This window comes from Ursus maritimus, unplaced genomic scaffold (genome assembly GCF_017311325.1).
Source record: "Ursus maritimus isolate PB19 unplaced genomic scaffold, ASM1731132v1 scaffold_20, whole genome shotgun sequence".
Lineage (NCBI taxonomy): Eukaryota > Metazoa > Chordata > Mammalia > Carnivora > Ursidae > Ursus > Ursus maritimus.
The window spans coordinates 50,444,754-50,468,016 of NW_024424453.1; the positions used below are offsets into that span (position 1 = coordinate 50,444,754).

Consider the following 23,263-nt stretch of genomic DNA (forward strand, 5'->3'; position numbering starts at 1 on the left):
TTTTTTTTTTTTTTTTTTTTTTTTAGATTTTATTTATTTATTCAACAGAGAGAGACAGCCAGCAAGAGAGGGAACACAAGCAGGGGGAGTGGGAGAGGAAGAAGCAGCCTCATAGCGGAGGAGCCTGATGTGGGGCTCGATCCCAGAACGCCAGGATCACGCCCTGAGCCCAAGGCAGACGCTTAACCGCTGTGCCACCCAGGCGCCCCTCTTTGTTGATTTTCTGCTTAGGTGATCTGTCTATTGCTGAGAGTGGAGTGTTGAGGTCCCCTACTATTAATGTATTATTATCTATATGTCTCTTTATTCTGGTTAAGAGTTGGCTTGTGTATCTAGCTGCTCCCCTGTTGGGGGCATAGATATTTTTAATTGTCATATCCACTTGTTGGATACATTGTTTAAGAATAATATAGTGTCCTTCTATATCTCTAACTACAGTCTTTAGTTTAAAATCTAATCTGTCTGATATGAGAATTGCTACCCCAGCTTTCTTTTGAGGTCCATTGGAATGAAAAATGGTTTTCCAACCCTTCACTTTCAGTCTGGATGTACCTTTAGGTTCAAAATGAGTCTCCTGTAGACAGCAAATGGATGGGTCATTTTTTTTTATCTAATCTGCAATCCTGTGGCATTATGTGACCATTTAGGCCATTCACATTGAGAGTGATTATTGAGAGATATGATTTTAATGATGTTATGTTGCCTGTGAAGTCTTTGTTTCTATAGATTGTAAATTTCTGTTCTGTATCACTCTTGGGGTCTTTTTACTTTTATGGAACCCCCCTTAATATTTCTTTTAGGGCTGGCTTGGTGGTTGCAAATTCCTTTAGTTTCTGCCAGTCTTGGAAGTTCTTTATCTCTCCATCAATTCTGAATGACAGCCTTGCTGGATAAAGGATCCTTGGCTGCATGTTCTTCTCAGTTAGAGCTTTGAAAATACCTTGCCAACACTTCCTGGCCTGCCAGGTCTGACGTTATTCTGATATTCTTCCCTCTGTATGTAAGGATTTTCTTCCCCCTGGCTGCTTTCAATACTGTATCCTTGGATCTAATATTTGCAAATGCACTATGATGTGATGTGGTGTAGGTCTGTTCTCATTGATCTTGGGAGGGGTCCTCTCTGCCTCTTGGACATGAATGCTTCTTTCCTTTGCCAGATTAGGGAAGTTCTCAGCTACAATTTGTTCAAATATCTCTTCTAGACCCCTCTTTTTCTCCACCCCCTTGGGGATGCCGATGATTCTGACATTGGAATGTTTCATTGAGTCAATAATCTCCCGTAATCTACATTCTTGAGATAGGATTTTTTTGAGCCAAGTTTCCATTTTTACTTTCTCTTCTACCATCCCATCTTCCAATTCACTAATTTATTCTTCTGCCTCATTTACCCTGGCCATCAGAACATCTAGTTTAGACTGCATTTGATTCATAGCAGTTTTAATTTCTTCCAGATCACTCTCATTTCCACCCTTAGAGATTCTATATTCTCGTTAATATTTTCGTTCATATTTTTTTCAAGCCTACACATCATCTTGACCATTGTTACTCTGAACTCCATGTCTGACAATTTGGTTATATCCATATCCATCAGTTCTGTGGCAGAGGCCACAGTCTCTGTGTCCTTTCTTTGCTGAGGGTTTCTCCTCATCATCATTCTGATGAGGAGAAGTTGTAGGGATGCACAAAGCACAAATTATTGACCGCGACCCAGGCAGTGTGCACTTGTTTTATAGGACCTTAGGGATGTGGGCGTCTTGATTTTTCAGCCTGCCTTCTGGGGGTGGGGCCTGCCATGCTGATACTCAGGCAACCCTGTTTGGGTAGAGTTACCCTGTCCCCTGCAAGGGAGGATGGGGATGGGCACAATGTGAACCAGTATTTCTGGGCTTTTGTTCTTTGGCGGCTTTCCCCGGTGGTTTTCTTTGCGTCTTCTGAGAGTCAGAGCAGCAGTGGCCATATCCTAGCCTCTGTCTCAGAACAGAGAGATCGCAGTCTGCTCTCCACTGAGCTCTCCTGACCACTTTAACTCTGTTTCCATTGGTGCTGCTAAAAACCCTGTAGCGTCCTGGGATTTGCGCCCCACAGCCACTCTCCCAGCCCTCCCTTCCAGGGCTGGCATGTCTCTGTCCTTTGTGCTTCTAACACCACCAGCCACCCCTGGTTCCCGTGTGTACTCCTGAGCTCCCTGTTTCAGTGTGGTTCACGCCCTCTCCAGAGCGACAGTTTTTAGTCTAGTTGTGTGCGCTCCTGAGCTCTTGGTTTCAGTCTAGTTGGAGTGTGCACTCCGGAGTTCCGGTTTTCAGTCTGGTCACATGCACGCTCCTGAGCTCCCAGTTTCAGTACGGTTCCAGTGAGCGCTCTGGTTTTCAGTCTGGTCCCACACACGTTCCCAGGCTCTCGGTCTCCGTCTGCTTTCTCCTGGGTGCCAGTCCCCGAGTCTGGCCCACTCCCCAGTGCAGGTGGCTACTGCTTCCCGGCGCCCGAGCATGGCGGCTCCCTCCTCCTTCCGTTTATCTTCCGATATCTGTGCACGGATTCATGGCTCCCTGCTTCGTACCTCAATACTCAGCACTGGAGATGTTCATTTGTAGAGATCCAGATGTATCTTCCTACGTCTCAGGCTGATTTCATGGGTGTTCAGGATGGTCTGGTAGATATCCAGCTCAATTCAGAGGACCAGCTGAAAAAAGGGTCCCCTACTCATCCACCATCTTTTCCCCCCTCCCTATTCCTTTAAATCTTCCCAACAGCATTTTTAATGGATCATTGTTCCCTGAGTGATTCCTTCTACTAACTGTTATGCACCAGATTCTCATGCATACTCAGGTCTGTTTCTCCCAGTCATTGATTTGTTACTCCATCAGTCAACACCACACTGGTCTAAATGCTTGGTAATAAAATTTGACCCGTTGATGAGAACACCCCTCCTTATTTGTCCTCTTAAAAATTATCAGTTCTTCCTTCTCTACTTTTCTATATCAATTTAAGGGTCATATTTTCAAGCTTTTTTCTTACAAATCTGCTGAAACTTTGATTGTGAATCTACTGAATTTATTTGTTACTACTGGAAGAGTTGCCACATTTATGATATCAAGCCTTCCCTCACATCATCATGGGATATCTCCCAATTTATACAGGCCTTTCTTTTACATTCTTCTTTAACAGGATCTTATGTAAAGTTCTTACATTTCTTATCCCTAGGTACATTATCATTTTGGTCACCCTTTCAGTATTTATTTTTATTGCTAAAATACATTAGTGTTATTAATGTCTACATACTGCTTTTGCACCAGTAACCTCACTGAACTCCTGAGCCAAGTTCAACATTTCTCTATAAATTCACTTGAGTTTTCTATTTAAACAATTATATCATCTGCAAATAATGATGAACTTGTTTCTTTCTTTATGAGTCTTATATGACTTGTTTGTTTTTCCTATCTTGTTGAACCGGCCAGACATTCAGCGCATTGCTGAATTAAAGCTACAATAGTGAGCATATTTCTTTTGCTCTTGATTTTAAGGAGTATGCTTCTAATTTGTACTATTATCATGATGACTATAAGATTCTTATAATTAGCCTTTATCAAGTTATGGAAATTTCTTTCCACTCTTGGTTTGTTAAGAGTTTCATTATGAATGGATATTGGTTTTTATCAACATTTCTATTTCATTAAGATTATCATGTGGTCTTTCATCTGTTAATATAGTAGGTTACATTAATAAATTTTCCAATCTAGTTTTAATAGTTCCAGCTTGATCATTGCTGGATGCAACTTGCCAGTATTTCATTTGATCTGTCTTGGTAAATGAGGCTGACTTATAATCTTCTCTCATAAATTGTCCCTTTGGGTTGCTTTTTCACATCTCTGCCTCACTGTCTTCCTTCTGTATGTTCCCTGGAAACTCCAAATTCTTCTCACTCTGTTTTGCATAGTAATTCAGGTATCTCCCTACCCTATAATGTTTCTCAGTAAGTTATCCAAGGATCTCTTTCAGTCACTAGTCTCTCAGTAGCCTCTAAATCATTTGACAGATACAGAAGGAAAAGCAATGCAAACCTTTCATGCATAGATAATTTAAAAATCTGAAATGTAAGATTGATCATAATTTTCATAGAATTTCTGGCTTTTTTATGTTATTAAAAGCAGTGTATGTGTTTCATGGACTGACAGTTCATACTGGTTAACATGAAGTTAATAATCCTAACATGAAGTTAGGATAGCGTAGTTTATCGTAACTAATGTGCTTTATTGTCACCCAACAGTTCCTGTTTACATTTGTTAAACTTGAATTTGTCACTGTTACCATTGCATTGTCACTGTCACAATTGTCACTGTTACCATTGCATTGTTACCATTGCATAATATCATATTTAAAAAAGTGAATCATTTCAAAAGTGATTTTCAGAAATACAACAATGGTGAGGAAAATAGAAAAGTAAACCTTGCAATATGAAATAAGTTCACAAATATAAATAATGAATGGACACTGCCATAAATACAAACTTGAATCTGAGACAAGTGGACAATGGATGTGGATAATCTCAAAAAGGCAGATAAAAAATAAACAAGATGGGATAGGCCCGTGATGGGTATTAAGGAGGGCACATATTGCATGGTGCACTGGGTGTTACACGCAAGTAATGAATCACGGAATTTTACATCAAAAACTAGGGATGTACTGTATGGTGACTAACATAATATAATAAAAAATTATTATAAAAAAACAAGAAAACAGGCAGCGTTACAATGAAAATGGATCATTGAATGTGATTGGATTGATGAAATTTTGTCCTAGCACCCCGTTTATTATCCACTAATAACATTTTCATCAAATAATAATATACAGTTACCAAAACTTCCATATTATTTTCCAATAAAGTTAATCAGCCTCGCTTTTAAACCAGTTGACTATTTCTAGTACAAAAACAAAATTAGGCTTTCCAGTACAAATTATCAAAACTTGATATTAAAGGTTGAAAAGACATGAAAACTATAGTGTCCTCATTCCTCCTCACAGGAAAAATGAGTACAGTTTTGCCCTTGCTTGTAAGACATGAAACCAGCTTCCAAATCAATGACAAATATTGTAATTGGAAAGAAAGCAGGAAACAATTGGTGGAATTGTTTCATCGGAACTATGGGATTTCTTATAATGTGACTGGCATTTAAAATCAATGACTATTATGTATGTAAACAAGCAGACATTTTATTTTACAGTTTAATAAAACTATGGATATATCAGTTTTCAGTATACACTCACCATACATGTGAAAGAGAAGTGCTCAATGACTTTTTGTCTTATTTATCATGAAGCTAATTTTAAAAGAAGAGTTTTCTGGTTTAATTAATTAAAGATTAGCTTGTAAACTTAAAAATGAATATTAGCTTGTGCACCAAGGTTCATAGCAGCATTATTCATGAGAGCCAAAAGTTGGAAACAATCCAAATGTCCATCAACAGCTGAAAGGATAACAAAATGTGATAGATCTATTATATGGACGATGGAATGTTATTCAGCATTAAAAATGAATGAGATTCTGACACACGTTACAACATGGATGGACCTTAAAACATTATGCTGAGTAAAATTAGGCAGATACAAAAGGACAAATTGTATGACTTGTCTGATTCCACTTATATGAGGTACCTAGAATAGGTACCATGGAGGCAGAAAGTAGAATTGAGGTTGCCAGGGAATAGGGGAGGGAGGACTGGGGAGTTGTTCGATGAGTTAAGAGTTTCTGTTTGGGATAATAAAGAAGTTCTGGAGATGGATAGTGGTCATGATTGCACAATATTGTGAATAGACTTAATGCCACTGAACTGCATACTTCAAATGGTGATGGCAGTAAATTTTATATTATGTATATTTCACCACATTCGGGAAAGGAAAAAAAAATACGTTGAACAAGCTCCAGCCATGTGGTCAGCAAGGAAAGACATCACTATACAAATGAAAGATGTTGCTTCCAAATACACTATGTACCTCATTTGTGGAAAACAGTGGGGGTTGATTGCATGCCTTCAGACACTGAATTGCCTTTGAGGGACACGGTGGATATTGTGAATACAAACTGACCGTGGCCACTTCATATGAGTCTCCTCAGCCTACAGGGCTGAGATGAAAGTGTGTATAAAATGCTGCTTTCTCACACTGAATTGCTGTGAGTGGCAAACAGAAAAGGCTTATAGTGTTTTAAAACAAGGAATGGAATCTTTTAAAATTACCATTTCTGCTAATACACATGGTGTGCCTCAGCGATACATTCAGGATTTTGAATAGTATGGATCTTTGACTTTGGGGACTAAACATCAGGATTTTTTGATGATTAGACACCAGGATTTCTTAAAACTGAACAGTGGGGCAAATGGCTTGATGGCTGAGAGTTTGACTTTTTCTCAATACCCAGTGATTTTCTTGCTCCATCAGGAATGTCTTTTGCATATTAAAAATCACATCCAAATATTGCAACAGAACAAGAAGATATACTTTGTGAGCCAAATGCCACCAGAAAGAGGATGTGACTCTGTCAGCTACTGTCCCCCGAGTTGAGACCTTTAACCCTCCAGCTTTGGGGGGTGCTAAGCCTCTACTCATGTCCTCTAGTGAAACACTGAAAATAGTCCTCAGAACTCTCTTCATAATTTCTGGATCTGCATTTGATCTGAAAAGCCAGAAATACCCGTCAAAGCTTCCCAACAACCTATAATTCTGAGTTAAGATTTTCTAATTTAGAAAACATAAAGAGCTGGGGGGGGGAACCAACAAGATATGAAAGCTGACAGCTCAAGCAGCCATCCAGCCAGATATAGATTTCTTCGTGAATAATTTCAAACACTATTTCCCTCTCGCAGATATGAAAAGACATTACTGCTATTTTCTTTTTAATGTGATTTTTACTTTTATGTAAGATACACAGGTTTATGGTTTAAAAGGTCACAGAGTTCTACAAAAATTCTAACAAAACAACAGCTTCATGCTTCTCATCTCCTCACCCCCAATCCTGTATTTCCAGAGGCAAGTGCTCTCAGCCTTTTTTTTACCTCTTTATTCTGATACTTCCCTCTCTCTGATAAGAGAGAGTACTATATTTTTTATTCTTCCACTTTAGATATTATCTATTGGCTTTCTGTAACGGAAAAAAAAAGAATTAGATGCATGTACCCACACACAATTCCTCTCACACTTCGTATTGTAGTTATCATTTTGGGTTAGGTATTCAGACGATACATACGTCATCTGACTACAGACATGATTACGTAATAGTATTGCATGATTACGTAATAGTATTGCCAAGCAAATGACATGACAGCTGTGTCATGCAGTGTTCTTTGATTACATCCTCCTTTTTGCTTTCTCTGGAGTTAATAAAGCTTTCATTGCTCCATTTGCTCTGTTCTCTATGTCTTTACCCTAATTTGTTCCCAAACTCTTTTCCGAAGGTTTAATCATTTCTTCAATATAGTCAAACATATCAGGCTATCTATCAATTTCCATTTTTCTTGGGAAATCACTCCTGGAGTCCTCCATCTCCCGACTCAATATGGCCTAGGTGTTCTCACGGCATGATGCACAGCTCTTTTCTGGAGACTTTCCCTTCCCCATTTTCTTTTGGATTCCATTTGTCTCTTCCCTGCATCCCCAGATCTTCCTCTTTATTGATTACTTTCTTATTTGGGTGGAGTATCCTATGGTAACTTTCTTAGAAGGATAGATGGAAAGTACATTTTCTGAGACTTGGCATATCTGTAATTGTCTTTATTTTGCCCTCATCATAACAGTTTATCTGGGGAAGAAATTCTATATTAGAAATTATTTCCCTCAAAATTTTGAAGGTATTTGTTCTATTGTCTGATACCTCCCAAGGTTGCCATTGAGAAATCCGATGATGTTTTGATTCTTTTTTTTAAGATTTTATTTATTTATTTGAGAGAGAGAAGAGCGTGAGAGAGAGAGGGAGAGAGAGAGAGAAAGAGAACAAGCAGGGGGGAGGGGTAGAGGGAGAAGCAGGGAGTCCGATGTGAGACCCGACCCCAGGACCCTGGGATCATGACCTGAGCCGAAGGCAGACGTTTATCCACCTGAGCCACCTGGGCACCAGATATTTGGATTCTTAATCCTCTGAATGTAACCTGTGAATTTTCACTCCCTCAAAAAAAGTTAGGGCCTTCTGTCTGTGTACAATGTTCTGAAATTTGGTGATGTTATGCTTGGCATTCATTCATTTTCCTGAACACTTCTGGGTGTTTCTAACTGAATACTTAGATCCTTCAGTTTGCAGAAATTTTCTTGAATTATTTCTTTGATAATTTTCTGTAGTCTCTTTGTCTATTTCTAGATCTCCTATTGGTCAGGCATTGAATCTACTGGTCTGACTCTCTAATTTTCATGCTTATAAACCAATTCTCATCATTTCTTTTGGTCCTACTTCCTGTGAGATCTGTTGACCTTTATCTCCAGCTCTTCTATTAATGTTTTACTTTTGCTATCACATTTTCATTTTCAAAAGTTATGTTTTATTCTTTGAATAGTCTTTACAGCCTTCTGTTCTTGTTCTATGTATCCCATATCTTCTCATCTCTTAACTCTCTAAAAATATTCATGATAATTTTTTTTTCTAACTTTTATTCTGATCCCTGCGTTGTCTCTTGCTTTTCTTTCTTTCCTGTTTGATTGCTTTAGTCTTTGGTGTTAGAAGCATCCTTCCAATTCCTGATGTTCATTGCCTAGCCATTCACCATCTTCTGGGGCTATTAACCTGACTAGCCAAGCTTCTAGAAACTAACTGAAAGGCAGGAGGGAGTAGGTGGGTGGGAAGTTTGCCTGCCTTTCAGTGTATAAAGTCTCCTTTATACTTCTGTTTCAGCATGCAACTCTCTCTCCCTCTTGTTCAACTCTTGAAAGAATGAACATCCAATCTATCTCCAGAGCAGAGGAGGTAGTTCTTCACTGAATGGGTTCCTCACTTGTAAAGACTTTCAAGCAATATCCAGCCCACCTGACAACCTCTCCCCAAACCCCACTTTCAGAGGTATTTTGTGTCTCTAAGTCCTAAGCAGTCCTGCAATGTGAGTTGGCTTGCTTCTGGGAATTCTCTACTTCCCAACTCAGGTTTTAGCTTTCTTGGGTCTGCTCTGTCAGTTACTACCCATTCATCTGCCCCCTAGTTCCAAAATGCTGTTGTGTTCTCCATTATCTTCCTCCTAGTGGGTTTATGCTTTTTAAAAAAGGAAAAAGAAAAATCCTCCTACTAACATTTAAGAAGGATTTCAGACAGGGTAGAGGTAAATACATATGTTCAATCTGCCATATGTAATCAAGTCTTTCCATTTTTAATACCAGTGTTTATGTTTATGATTTTACAATTTAAAAAATTGACTGTACCCAAAATCGTGTGTGCATCTGAATCCCTTTGGTTCTGGAAGGGTAGTTCCCTCTGGCTAGCAGCATTAGCATCAGCTGGGAATGTGTTAGAAATGAACATCCTTAGGCCCTATGCTTGATTTACTAAATAAGAAACCCTGGGGATAGAACACAGAAAGCTATGTTTGAACAAGCCTTCCAGGTGGTTCAGATGCTTGCTAGAGTTTGCAAACTCCTGCTGTAGACGACTGAGGGATTCTGAACATTTGAGAAACACTACCTTACTCTCAACCTCAGCTCTAGATCTATCTCTTCACCTCCAAACCCACAAAGTGCCCAGCAGACTAAAAGGACTATTTGAGATGACTTCCTCTGGCAAGACCCATCCTCCAGAGAAAATGTTTATGGATTTATATGCATTTTTTCTTCCATAACACCTAGTTGTTTCCTGCCTTATATGGTACTTAGACTGGGATTCCTGAGTCCAAAAACACTTGCAGACCTAACATGGTGGGAGAAGAAAAGAGAGTTGGAAGTAAAGAAGTTTGGAGAGGAGGGACATAGCAGGGCCTCTACCTCTTCCACATGTCAGCCAACCATAGGTTGGGAGAGGAGCCTTCAGCTACCCTCTGGGCACCTCAGGGAACAGGAGTATCCTTGTTCTGAACCTTCTGGTGGTTCTGCACCTGCCATTGCCCTCTGCCCACCTTTCAAGCCAAAGATGCTGCCAACCTTCTCAGCTGCACACATCCATCCCCATCTGTGTGACTTCTCTGAGTTCCCCAGTCTTGCCTCCTTACCCTAACTTTTTCCCTTTTCCCACCTTGCTGATGATCTTTGCACATTTCCCTATGGAGCCATCCTAGTAGCTCCCCTCTGAGCTCTCTCTATGGCACAATTAATACTCCTTTCCACCTTCCCTCCTAGGTATGTCTTCACTGTCATTTACACTTTTGAAGCCTTGATAAAGATACTGGCAAGAGGATTTTGTTTAAATGAGTTTGCTTACCTGCGAGATCCTTGGAACTGGCTGGATTTTAGTGTCATTACCCTGGCGTGAGTATTTCTCCATGCTGATGTGTATGTCTGCATGGGGCTTCTGGGTGGCTCACACTCTGGGGATGTTTCCTCATCTCTATCCAACTTCCTCATATGAAACTGCATGGCCTGGGGTTTCCCTGCTTTTAAGTGTTACATTGAGGGCCACTTTAGGATTAGTCTCATACCTTCAGGTAGAAGTCAGAGACCTCAACTCTGAGCTGATAAACAGGCTGTCAAAGTGAGCAGACAAGGCTCAGCCTTGCACAAACCTGACCTGAAAGTCTTTGCCTGAGGAACCAGTGTCTGAGAAGACTGATTGGCCAAGCCCACACACTTGAACACCCATCCATACATGTAGTACAGAGAGCCCTCAGAATCATAACATATCTTCTCAAAGGAGCCATTTTAAAAGCTATTGCTATAATTAAATCAGTGTGTCAGTCTATAGGTGGAAGTGCCATTAGATTTTGTGTCTATTCTGGGTCCTTCTTAGGCTCTTGTTACCCAAAATTGTCCTTATTTATGCTGCATACATTCCCAGGACCCTCTCCTTGCAGAGATACTGACCAACTTCTGGTCCTACAGATACATTGGTGAAGCAACAGATCTCCGAGGGATCTCAGGCCTGCGGACATTCAGAGTTCTCAGAGCTTTAAAGACAGTTTCTGTGATCCCAGGTGAGCTGCTTTAACCATTACATGTTTTCATAGAGCATATGCTGGTTTACACAACCGATTGTCCTACTTTGATTTTTGCATGAGTCCTATAAAGTTCCAGGGCATGAACTATTGTCCCCATTTAAAAGACAAAGAAACTGAGGCCCCACCACTAATTAGGCAAAGTGTGACCTGGAGACCTAGTGTCCCAATTCTTAGGCCAGGGCTCTGTGCACAATACCTCATGACATCACCATCAATAAATGACAAGAAGGTCATGTCCCTGTTTTATGTTCTTGTTCTGGGGTTCAGGCAAGCCTCCAGTTGGAGGTTCTCATTTATACCCTAAACTAAAGGTATAAACTTGGAAATAGGGAGGAAGGGAGTAGGCAGTACTAAGCTCTAGTGACTGTCTTTGCCATTTCCAAATATCTGAAAGCTTGAGCCTCAGTCCTGTCTTTGGACTCACAGAGGAGAAAAGAATTGGGCAATTATTGATTAAAAAGAATTCAGAAACAAAAGTGTTCCACCAGAACTTATCTTATTGGGCCTTCAAGACTTCTGTTGTCACTAATATCTCAGGGATACACCTTACCCCTCACTGGGTCGAGGGAAAGGATGGTGAGGCCAGAGCCCAGGCAAACCATTGAGACAGCTTCCAACTTGTGGCTTGATGGATTATCTCCCTTCCCTCACCCCTGACAACCCATGCTCTCATCTGGAAAACAGAAACACTCAAGCCATGGGGGAAGTCCTTTCTACCATCCTATGTCTGGCTCTGCAGGGAAGGATTAGAAAGCTTTTGCCAACTTCCACTGGACAAGCTTCCTTATGAAGAGAGCCATAGCAAGAAGGAGTTAATGATGCCACTTGCTACCTCTCTCACCTACTTTCAGCCAGGAAGACCCTGAGTCTTGTTTATTAAGACCTGTCCAGTCCAGACTCCCTCACCAATCTCATCTCATTCCTGTACCTGCCTTGCATCATGTTCCAGAATCTGCCTGTGGTTCTACAAATAGTCCTTGTCTTTGCTCATCTCCCAGGCTTTGGCCATGCTGCTTCTCTACCAAAGAGTCCTTCCTCTCTTCATTCAACTCATACTCATTCCTCAGGGTCTGCTAAGGTCTGACCTTCTCAAGGGACTCCCTGGTCTCTCCCAGCTTCCCCACATTCCACCCTATCCCATCCCCAGCCTAGGCTTCAGTTAGGAGTTGCTCCTATGTGTGCCAACCTGCTTAATAATGCAATGGCATTTCCCCTCAGTTGTTAACTCCACAACATGCCCTTGCCTTAGCCCCCTCCTCAGCTCCCAGCCCAGGGACCAACACAGCTAGTACTCAGTAGGTTATTTGTTAACCAAAATGACAAGACAAGGACCAGTCTCAGACTGCTTCCCTGTTCAGAGCTCTTTCTTCTACCTATGAATATGCACTCTGAAAGAAGCTGATATCATTCTCCACAGCCACAAATCCTCCCTCCTTAAACAAGCAGAGCCCCCAACTCTACTGCCAGCTGTGCTTGTCCAAATATCTCTCGTGGTCTCATTCTATTGCTGCGTTTGTCTCTCTGTGTCTTTGTGTTTCTCTCTTTCTCTGTCTCATTCTGTCTCCCTTGCATATCTCTCTTTCTCTCTCTCTTTCAACACACACACTGAGGTCCATGTGTTTCCATCCTCAAGCTGCCTCCCAGGACTGAAGTGAGTGTAGAAAAACAGATGTCAAATTACTAGAATCAAGTGAGTAGCCTTATATCTAGCATAGTGCCTGAAATGTAGCAGGTACTCAACAATTATTTTTTAAATTGAACTGCTACTGCCATAAGTTTATTAGCTTTACAACGATAAAAAAATACATCACCTGGGTCTCAGTTGTCTCATCCTTACAATGGAACAAAAATCTCTGCCTCCACACTTAGGGTTATTGCAAGGTTCAAATGGGGAACCGCACTTGGAATTGTCCTAAAGTTTGTAAAGTACCTCACACCTACGTGTACTGAAAGGATAGGATGGTTAAGATGCAGACATGCCAGGCACATGTGTGTGCTCTATTGTGGTACTTCATCCATGTGGGAGTATTGTTGTTATCTTCCTGCAGGACTGAAGGTCATTGTGGGAGCTCTGATCCACTCGGTGAGGAAACTGGCAGATGTGACTATCCTAACTGTCTTCTGCTTGAGTGTCTTTGCCCTGGTGGGCTTACAGCTCTTCAAGGGCAACCTCAAGAACAAGTGTGTCAAGAATTGTGCAGCTCTCAACGAGACGGGCAATTACTCCTCTTATGGAAAACAAGAGTGGAATTTCTGCCATAGGGACAAAGGTCTGGTTGGCAAGGATTGTGAAGCCCCTGTATACCTATATATAAATATATTTTGATTCCTCTTTCCTGAGCTGTTTTACTTTTGGGTCCCCATTTTCTGTTGTCCAATGTTCTTTTTACAAGGAAATGAGCTATGAATCTAGGGGCAAATCATTCTGCTGGGGGAGGCTCAGAGCTGAAGTTACTGCTCAGCTTTTCTCTTCCCAGATGGGATTTTACCCCTTCCAAATGTCCCAGCATGCCTACTGAGAGCACATAGCCAAGGGAACACACCTTGCTCAGGAAGAAAACTTAGGAGGTGTTGCCTCCACCATATAAGGCTTGAGCTAGAGGGTTCAGAACTATATTCATGGCTTTCATTTCTTCCTTTCTCCTGCAGATTTCTACTATAATAAACCGGGCACTTCAGATCCCTTACTGTGTGGCAATGGATCTGATGCAGGGTGAGTGCCCAACCCATGATAAAGCATCAATGCCCAGCAGTCCTCTCTCTTTGTCATTATCATTTTCTGGAAAGATACTGGTTTGCAGACCCCAAGGATGATGTAGAAATGAATAAGTCATGGCTTTTGTCATCCCAGGCTCATGGGGAGGGAGTGTAGGAGTTAGCTTTTGCTATGTAACAAACAGACCCAAGATTTTGTGGCTTAAAGACCAGCCATTTATTTAGCTCAGGATTCTGCACATTAGCATGTTGAACTGAGATCAGCCTGGTGTTCTGGCATTGCCTAAGCTTATTCATACATCTGCAAATAATGGACAGATTAGCAAGTGGCCAGCTGATCTAGGACAGTCTCAACTGGGGCAGCTTTTCTGTTCCATGTGGTCTCATCTACCAGTGGGCTAGCCTGGTCTTGTTCTCAAGGGCAGAGAGAGGGTTCCAAGAGAAAGAGTGGAAGCGTGCAAGGTCTCTTGAGAACGAGGTTCAGAACTGGCAAAATGTCACTTCTACTGCATTCTATGGACCAAACCAAGTCACAGGCCAGCACAAATCCAAGGGATGGGGAGATAAACTCCACCTCTTGACTGGAGGAGCAATAGCAATTTTATAGCAAAGGGGTATGGATACAGGTAGGAGAATAGTTGTGGCCATTTTGGCAAACAATCTACCCCAAGAAGAAACAAATATATATTAAATATGTTTTGTGTCAAATGTTCTACATTTAATCATCACAACTACATCACATGGGTTTTGTTACCCACACATGACAGAGGAAGAAATACATGCATCAGACTTTGCCATTTCAAATTCTTACAGAAGCCAGATACATAACAAATGAGAAGATTAGGCTGGGTGGGAACCAGGTGATGATAGTTTGTGCCCCATTTAAAAGGGCCAGCCACTGCTAGACCCAGCTTTTGGTTGCCACATGAAAATGTGGGTCCACTGCTTCCAGCTCTTCTAACTTTTAAAAAAAGAAAGATAAGAATTCAGATTTTTATGTGAAATCTCCCAACTACAAACATTGGCTACCAATTCCAAAAAATGTCTACATATTGTGGGCCAAACAAAATATTTCTGCAAGCCAAATTCAGCCTGCAAGCTGCCAGTTTGTGAGCTCTGATGCATATACATGAAGATGCTACCCTGTGAAGAAGCAGTGCTATGCTAGAGGCTCCATGGGCTGAGGAGACACAGTGAGGTGATGGTGGGAGACAGGGCAGGAGGTCAGGGAAGGTTTTCCGGATGTGGTGGTTGAGGTGAGCACTGAAGGACAGGCAGGAAGTGTCTAGTTTGGTTGAACAAGAGATACTTTGGATGGAGGCCATTCCAGGTGGCAGAACAGAATGTGAGACAAACCAAAGGGGTAGGTGTCACCTCCAGCTTGCCTGCTGCTTTGACCACTGGAGTAGGCATGAACAGAAAGAGTTCAAGCAACAGATCAGCAATGCTCATCTTTCCCATTTCCATGTTTGGGGGTCTGGAGCCCCAAGCCCATATGACCCCACTCCCTGAATGGCTAACAACCCCAGATTGCCCAAGTGGAGCTGGGTGGGACCTGTATGGAGTTTTGCCTTAATCAGCTCACTAAACAATCTCAGACAGAGCTGAGAATTTGATCAACACAGGCTCCTTGGAGCGCTTGGCATTTCATTCTTTGGTTCAGAGATAGGGCTGTTCTGATGTCAGTTTGCCTTTAACTTAATCTAGACCAAAGGCCCCCTCAATGTCTTTTTTCCTGTCTGGATAATGGCATTTCTCATGGCAATGGCTCCAGAGTAGCCTAAGCACTATCTGTGGTAAAGTTATGGGGTCCACCAATGGCCCCACAACCAAGCTCCAAAAGAGGCCAGACATCCTGCGGGCAGGTCCTGGCCAGGAAATAAAGAAATGGATAGGGGGAATGAAGCATGAGAGACTATGGACTCTGAGAAACAAACTGAGGGCTTCAGAGGGGAGGGGCATGGGGGAATGGGATAGGCTGGTGATGGGTGGTAAGGAGGGCACGTATTGCATGGTGCACTGGGTGTTATACGCAACTAATGAATCATGGAACTTTACATCAAAAACCAGGGATGTACTGTATGGTGACTAACATAATACAATAAAAATATTATTATTTAAAAAAAAAGAAATGAATAGGGCTAGGATGGCAAGGGAGGCCAGCTCAGAATCATGGGCAGAGTAAGCCCTAAAGGGCATACTGTGAAGATGGAAACTGAGACCTGTGCTGGGCCACAGAGAAGCCAGAGCCCTGAGCTAAGGCCCTCACTGACCAGTAGCACTGTGGGAGGAAAGTCCGGGTCTCAATGTGGAGAACAAGTACTAGGAAACAGTTAGTGATTTCCAGCATTCTTTCACATGTATTCTTCCACTTGGTCGCTTTAGGTTAAAAACAGCAGGAATTTTAATTTGCAATTAACATATAATATTTACTGTGCTGAAGGCACCATGCTAGAAGCTTTGTAGTGTGGTCTCATTTACTTCTCAGAGTAGTTCATTATTGATGTGTATGTAGCAACTATAGTGGGGTTTAATGGAAGACATAGAAACAAGGCTACCCTCGGAGTTAACTAGCAAGCCTACAGGTAATGGGTTGACTAGCTCTTTCAGAGAGCAACTCAAAAGACTGTCTGTCTTTAAATGTGGGTCTAGGAACTCACAAATATCCAGTCAAGATTGAAGGAAGAATTGGGATTGATTATAGTCAAGTTGCTGGGACCCAAATCAATTGTATGGGTCCCAGGATTGTGTGTTTGCGTGGATGTCTGGAATAAGGACAGCCCCAGAGATTGGTGTTAGTAGACATATGCTGGGGTAGTAGAATCCCAAACTACAAACAAGGTATTACTGTTTTCTCAGTAAAGCCATCCCATTGGGGTAGGTGTGAACACCTCACATGCCTTTAACTTAGAAATACTTCTTGACATCAACTTACTCCCTTATCATGAGAGAGTGAAGAGTCAATCCAGCACTGACCACTCCAATACTCACCATGTGGTCATCTTCAATTTGACCTTCCTTCATAAGTCAGTCTTCATAGGCTACTTGACAATTATATTTCTCCTTTTGAATAAATACATTGGCATCTTTGGGGCTTTAAGCAACTGCCTTCTTTTCTCTGAACCTCAGCTTCCACATCTGTAAGAAAGGATGGTTCAGATGATTAATTTATAGCATTTGTAAAGCACTTAGGAGAGAGAGAGAGGCACACAGTAAGTGCCCAGTAAGTGGAAAATGTTGTTTTCATTGTTATATATAATTGGTGAGTGAACTTGACTAATGTGAGTCCTCCTTTGATGGACAGGTTGGCAGATGATGCCAAATGGCTCAGGTTTTAAGTCTGCATTATTGATACTGACTCTCCCTCCCCTGGTGTGAACCTGCAAAGAGTTTGCCACGTTATGGGATCATATCTGGGCAATCAGCTGGCCTTCCCAGGCCACTCCCCTCTGCATGAAACTCTGAAGTGAAAGTATTATCATCCCCATTTAAGTGGGCAAGAGGGGGGCACCTGGGTGGCTCAGTCTGTTAAGCGTCTGCCTTCTGCTCAGGTCATGATCCCAGAGTCCCAGGATTGAGCCCCATGTAGGGCTCCCTGCTCAGCAGGGAATTTGCTTCTACCTCTGACACTCCCCCCTCTCATGCTCTCTCTCTCACTCTCTCTCAAATAAATAAAATCTTTAGAAAAATTAAATAAAAAATAAGTGGGCAAGAGGAACTGAGCCTTAGAGAGATCAAGGTCATCCAGCTAACAAGAGGGAAGCCAGGCCTTGAACTCCAATCTTTGACTTCAAACCCTATGGTCTTCCTATAGCCCTGGGCTACCTTGCCCCCAAGAAGCAGGAGGGCTATGCAATTGATGACCTTCTCTATTCTTGCTGCAGCCACTGCCCTCAAGGTTATCTCTGTCTTAAAACATCTGACAACCCCGATTTTAACTACACCAGCTTTGATTCCTTTGCTTGGGCTTTCCTGTCACTGTTCCGCCTCATGACACAGGATTCCTGGGAACGCCTCTACCAGCAGGTATTGATCTGCATGTCGCCCTACAGACTTGTTTGGAAACTGGGGAGTCAGATGCATGCCTGAATTTTTTCTGGAGGAGCCTGGCAATGTCAGAGGCCCATAAACTCTGGATACAGATCTCCTTTCTCTTGAATCTGCAGACCCTGAGGGCTTCTGGGAAAATGTATATGGTCTTTTTCGTGCTTGTCATCTTCTTGGGGTCTTTCTACCTCGTCAACTTGATCTTGGCTGTGGTCACCATGGCATATGAGGAGCAGAACCAGGCAACCATTGATGAAATTGAAGCCAAGGAGAAGAAGTTCCAAGAGGCCCTTGAGATGCTCCGGAAGGAGCAGGAGGTCTGTGAGGGGTGGATGTTTTGTGAAGTCTGTTGCAGGCTGCACATTCTTGGGCAGAGGTATGGACAAGCCACTTAGATTAAGGCTGTCATTCTAGGGAACTGTAAGAAGATTCATTGTACCTTAAGGACCTTCTTAGGTCAGGTTTTCTTTAAAAAGAACCTGATGAAGATCTTATGCTAGTGATTTACTGAGGGGTGCTCTCAGGAAAAGGAGAGGGAAGGAAGTAGGATGGGATAGGAGAAGAATTAAACAAGAAAGTGGCCTCAGCTAGAGATGACCTTCAGCCTGATCGCATGGGGAGCTCTGGGGCATGCCTTGTACCACAAAGTTAGCTGCACCTTGAAGCAAGAGGGCTGGCTTTTTATACCCCCATACCCACCCCAGCCAAATGTACAGTCAAAGGAAATATTCTACAGATTGCTGTAGCTGTGATCCATTAGCAGCTAACACTCAAGCGCTAAAGATGAGTATACTGACCTGGTAAAATGGATTTGGGCAGGGCATCGTCAGGGCATACTACAGGGTGTGAATGAAAGAGATGACCCAGAGGTGGATCTTCCTGCCATGCCTCAATCCTACTACCACCCAGGTTCTAATCCTGACCTCCTCTGTTTTAGATGCCCTCACCTCTGTGACACCGCATGTGTAAGGGACACATTCATGGTAAGCTCAATCACATATTGCTAGCTGCAGCGGCTCTTCTCTCTTTTCAGGTGCTGGCAGCGCTGGGGATTGACACAGCCTCTCTCCATTCCCACAATGGATCACCTTTAGCCTCCAAAAATGCCAGTGAGAGAATGCACAGAATGAAACCAAGGGTGTCAGAGGGCTCCACAGATGACAACAAATCACCCCAATCTGATCCTTACAACCAACGCAGAATGGTAAACAGCTCAAGTTCGTTCTCTAAGGATTACCCACCTTTGCAGCTACTATGGACAATGATTGGAGTGGGAAGATGTTTGTAGCAGGGAAACAGCTGGAGGCACAAAGATTAGGAGGATGTTATAGTAATCCAGACAACATACCGACCCCCCACCAAATGGTGGCCTAAACTAGGACAGGGGCATTATGAATATGAAAAAGGGGTGGATTGTGACTTTTATTGGGGGTAGGGGACAATAAGACTGAAACTGTGGAATGTGGAAAAAGGAGAGAGGAGTCCAAAATGACTCCCAGTTTCCAGAACTGGGTAATTAGATGTGTGGTGATTCTAAGGCAGGAGCACTGGAGGAAGAACCCAGGTTTGTAGGGAAAGTGGTGGACACGCTGACCTTGAGTTGTCCATGGACCTGTGGACATTAAGGGTCAGCTTCCTTCTAACACTCTGATCTGCAATTCTGTCTGAGGTGCTGAAGTCATTTACAAACTTTTTTCTGACCTCATGCCTTGGGCCCCACAACCCAAACCCTCACCTATTGTTGGCAGAGAGTAATCCAGACCCATCTCTGTGATGCAGTCCAGCCTAGGAATAACTTTAGTACCTCACTTCACACCCTGTAACAGTTCTGTTCACCACCCAAACCTTCTACATCCCACTCCAAGATTCCCTGTACTTACTAAGTTTCCTCCCACCACCTCGCTCTCCCTTGAAAGTCCTGTGTACCCCAAACATGCCCTCTCCAGAGACCTAAGTGATGATAACCCCTTTGTGGAAGAGTAGTTCCCACACTAACAGTATGGGAAAGGGGATCAATGTGGCTATTTTTCGGGCCTCTTGACCCTCACTTCCCTCTCAATCTCTTTTCCTGTGCTCATCTGAAGGATGTTCTACTTTTTATAACACAGTCTCTACAATCCCCAGACTTATATGTGCCTATATGTACACAGACATGCTCACATGCACACTGGTCTCAGTGACATACACCCTTCAGCATTTATCAGATCTGTGCCCTTGCCTTCTTTGCTCTGCCTCTTTTGAGCAGCACCTGGCATGCACAGGGTACAGATCAGAAGATGTTTGAAAGGGGATTTGACTAGGGCTCTGACAATCACAGAATAGGATGAATCACAGCTTCCTTGGAAATGTCAATGATGCTGTGAATTGGGCTTAATTCCCCTCATTCAGTCATCCCCACATAGATTAGCACCTAGATATCCAGTAATTGTTTGGTGTGTATGTGCTGGTCTCCCCAACTAGATTTACCTTCAAATGGACAAAAGAGGAGCTGTGTCTTGTTAATTCAACAATACTAGGTGCAATGGTGTAAAGAGATGACTAAAACATGGTCCATTTCCCAAGGACTTTCATTTGGTGGAGGAGACAGATATAAAAACAGCTATGTGTTACATACTATATTAGGGAAACATATATTGTGTTTTGGGGATAGAAGAGGCACCCTTGCTTATGGGGGTAGAAGTGTATCAGGAAAGGCTTCATGGGAGGAGGAGATAATTGAAATGAATAGTAAATAGTGAGTAGGGGTTCCTCCAGTAATTGAGGACTGCAGGGGAGGGAAGGAGGAGTATTTTTCAGGCCTAAAAGAAAACATGTATGTGCAAAGGCAGGGAAGCACTATTTGAGTACTTCTTTAATGCTCACTAATGGATTGGAATTCATTCAAGAGGACGTTCCCTTCCTCTTTTCCCAGGTATGTTCATGTAGTAAATAGACTGTAAGCAGTTTTTATATAAAGTCACTTTCTAACCAGCAGCAATGAGTGAGAGGTTGGGGGGTAGCAACTAGGAGAGACACAGCAAGGGTTTCAGGGAAACTACAAGACACCAATTGGTCTGCTTGGATGATGCATTTTAAGGTAAGTCTAGTGCTTAGATTCAGAGGTCATTGACCACCATTTGTCAAATAGTTTAATTCTGAAATATTAACTGGTGGCCAGGAAAGCACTGCCTGTCAAATACGGAACCAAAAATCTTCTTAATTTCTTCATTGGTTTGCTTATAACTCAGATGCAAATAACTCAGCCATCCCTTTATCAAAAAATTTTTTATTATGTTATGTTAGTCACCATACAGTACATCCTTAGTTTTTGATGTAGTGTTCCATGATTCATTGTTTGCATATAATACCCAGTGCTCCATTCAATACGTGCCCTCCTTAATACCCACCACCATTGGGATAGGCTTCCCAATCCCCCCCTTCCCAATCCCCTCTGAAACCCTCAGTTTGTTTCCCAGAGTCCATAGTCTCTCATGGTTGATTTCCCCCTCTGTTTACCCCCCTTCATTCTTCCCTTCCTTCTCCCTGCTATTTCTTATGTTCCATAAATGAGTGAAACCATATGATAATTGTCTTTCTCTGCTTGACTTATTTCACTTAGCATTATCTTCTCCAGTCCCGTCCATGTTGCTGCAAATGTTGAGAAATCATTTTTTTGATGGCTGAGTAATATTCCATCATATATATGGACCACATCTTCTTTATCCATTCATTTGTTGAAGGGCATCTCGGCTCCTTCCACAATTTAGCTTTTGTGGACAATGCTGCTATGAACATTGGGGTGCATATGGCCCTTCTCTTCACTACATCTGTATCTTTGGGGTAAATACCCAGTAGTGCAATTGCTGGGTCATAGGTTAGCTCTATTTTTAACTTTTTGTGGGACCTCCACACTGTTTTCCAAAGTGGCTGTACCAACTTGCATTCCCACCAACAGTTTAAGAGGGCTCCCCTTTCTCCACATCCTCTCCAATATTTGTTGTTTCTTGCCTTGTCCATTTTTGCCATTCTAACTGGCGTAAGGTAGTATCTTAATGTGGTTTTGATTTTAATTTCCCTGATGGCTAATGATTTTGAACATTTTTTCATGTGTCTGTTAGCCATTTGTATGTCTTCATTGGAAAAGTGTCTGTTCATATCTTCTGCCCATTTTTTGATTTGATTATTTGTTTCTCATGTATTGAGTTTGAGAAGTTCTTTATAGATCTTGGATACCAGTCTTTTACCTGTAGTTTCATTTGCAAATATCTTCTCCCATTCTGTGGGTTGCCCCTTTGTTTTGATGACTGTTTCCTTTGCTGTGCAGAAACTTTTTATCTTGATGAAGTCCCACAAGTTCATTTTTTCTTTTGTTTCTTTTGCCTTTGGAGATGTGTCATGAAAAAATGCTGCTGTGGCCAATGTCAAAGAGGTTGCAGCCTATGTTCTCCTCTATGATTTTGATGGATTCCTGTCTCACATCGAGGTCTTTCATCCATTTGGAGTTTTTCTTTGTGTATGGTGTGAGAGAGTCGTCAAGTTTCATCCTTTTGCATATAGCTGTCCCAATTTCCCAGCACCATTTATTGAAGAGACTTTTTTCCACTGGATGTTTTTTCCTGCTTTGTCAAAGATTAGTTGACCATAGAGCTGAGGGTCCATTTCTGGAATCTTTATTCTGTTCCATTGGTCTATGTGTCTGTTTTTGTGCCAGTACCATGCTATCTTGGTGATCACAGCTTTGTAGTACAAATCTGGCAACGTGATGCCCCCAGCTTTGTTTTCCTTTTTCAACATTTCCTTGGCAATTCGGGGTCTTTTCTGGTTCCACACAAATTTCAGGATTGTTTGTTCCAGCTCTTTGAAAAATCTCATTGGTATTTTGATTGGGATGGCGTTGAAAGTGTAGATTGCTCTGGGTAGCATAGACATTTTAACTATGCTTATCCTTCTGATCCATGAGCATGGAATGTTTTTCCATCTTTTTGTGTCTTCTTCAATGTCTTTCATCAGTGTTCTGTAGTTTCTAGAATATAGATCCTTTACCTCTCTGGTTAAGTTAATTCAGAGATATCTAATGATTTTTGGTGCTATTGTAAATGGAATGGATTCCCTAATTTCTCTTCCTTCAGTCTCATTGTTCCTGTATAGAAATGCAACTAATTTCTGAGCATTGATTTTGTATCCTGCCACATTACTGAATTGTTCTATGAGTTCTAGTAATTTGGGGGTGGAGCCATCCCATTTTTAATAAAGATTTGCCAGATCTGCTCTTTTATTTCAAAAGTGGGAAGGATTTGTGGATTTTTTATGAGTTCCATAACCCTTGGACATATATTCTAGGTAAAGAGTGCCCTGTTTATAATACTGAGATTGCAATGATAGTTGCTGGACAGGATTGGGCTCCAAATAATCCA

The 23,263-nt window shown here is 42.0% G+C and overlaps 1 protein-coding gene across 1 annotated transcript in view; it reads left to right on the forward strand.

The window, feature by feature from the left end:
- Nucleotides 1–23,263, forward strand: part of SCN10A (sodium voltage-gated channel alpha subunit 10) — a 103,597-nt gene that overhangs the window by 24,002 nt on the left and 56,332 nt on the right. Inside the window, 7 exon segments of the mRNA XM_008710144.2 lie at nt 10,294–10,422; nt 10,993–11,084; nt 13,157–13,348; nt 13,755–13,821; nt 17,708–17,849; nt 17,990–18,187; nt 18,904–19,074. Coding sequence (XP_008708366.2) covers nt 10,294–10,422; nt 10,993–11,084; nt 13,157–13,348; nt 13,755–13,821; nt 17,708–17,849; nt 17,990–18,187; nt 18,904–19,074 — 991 coding nt within the window.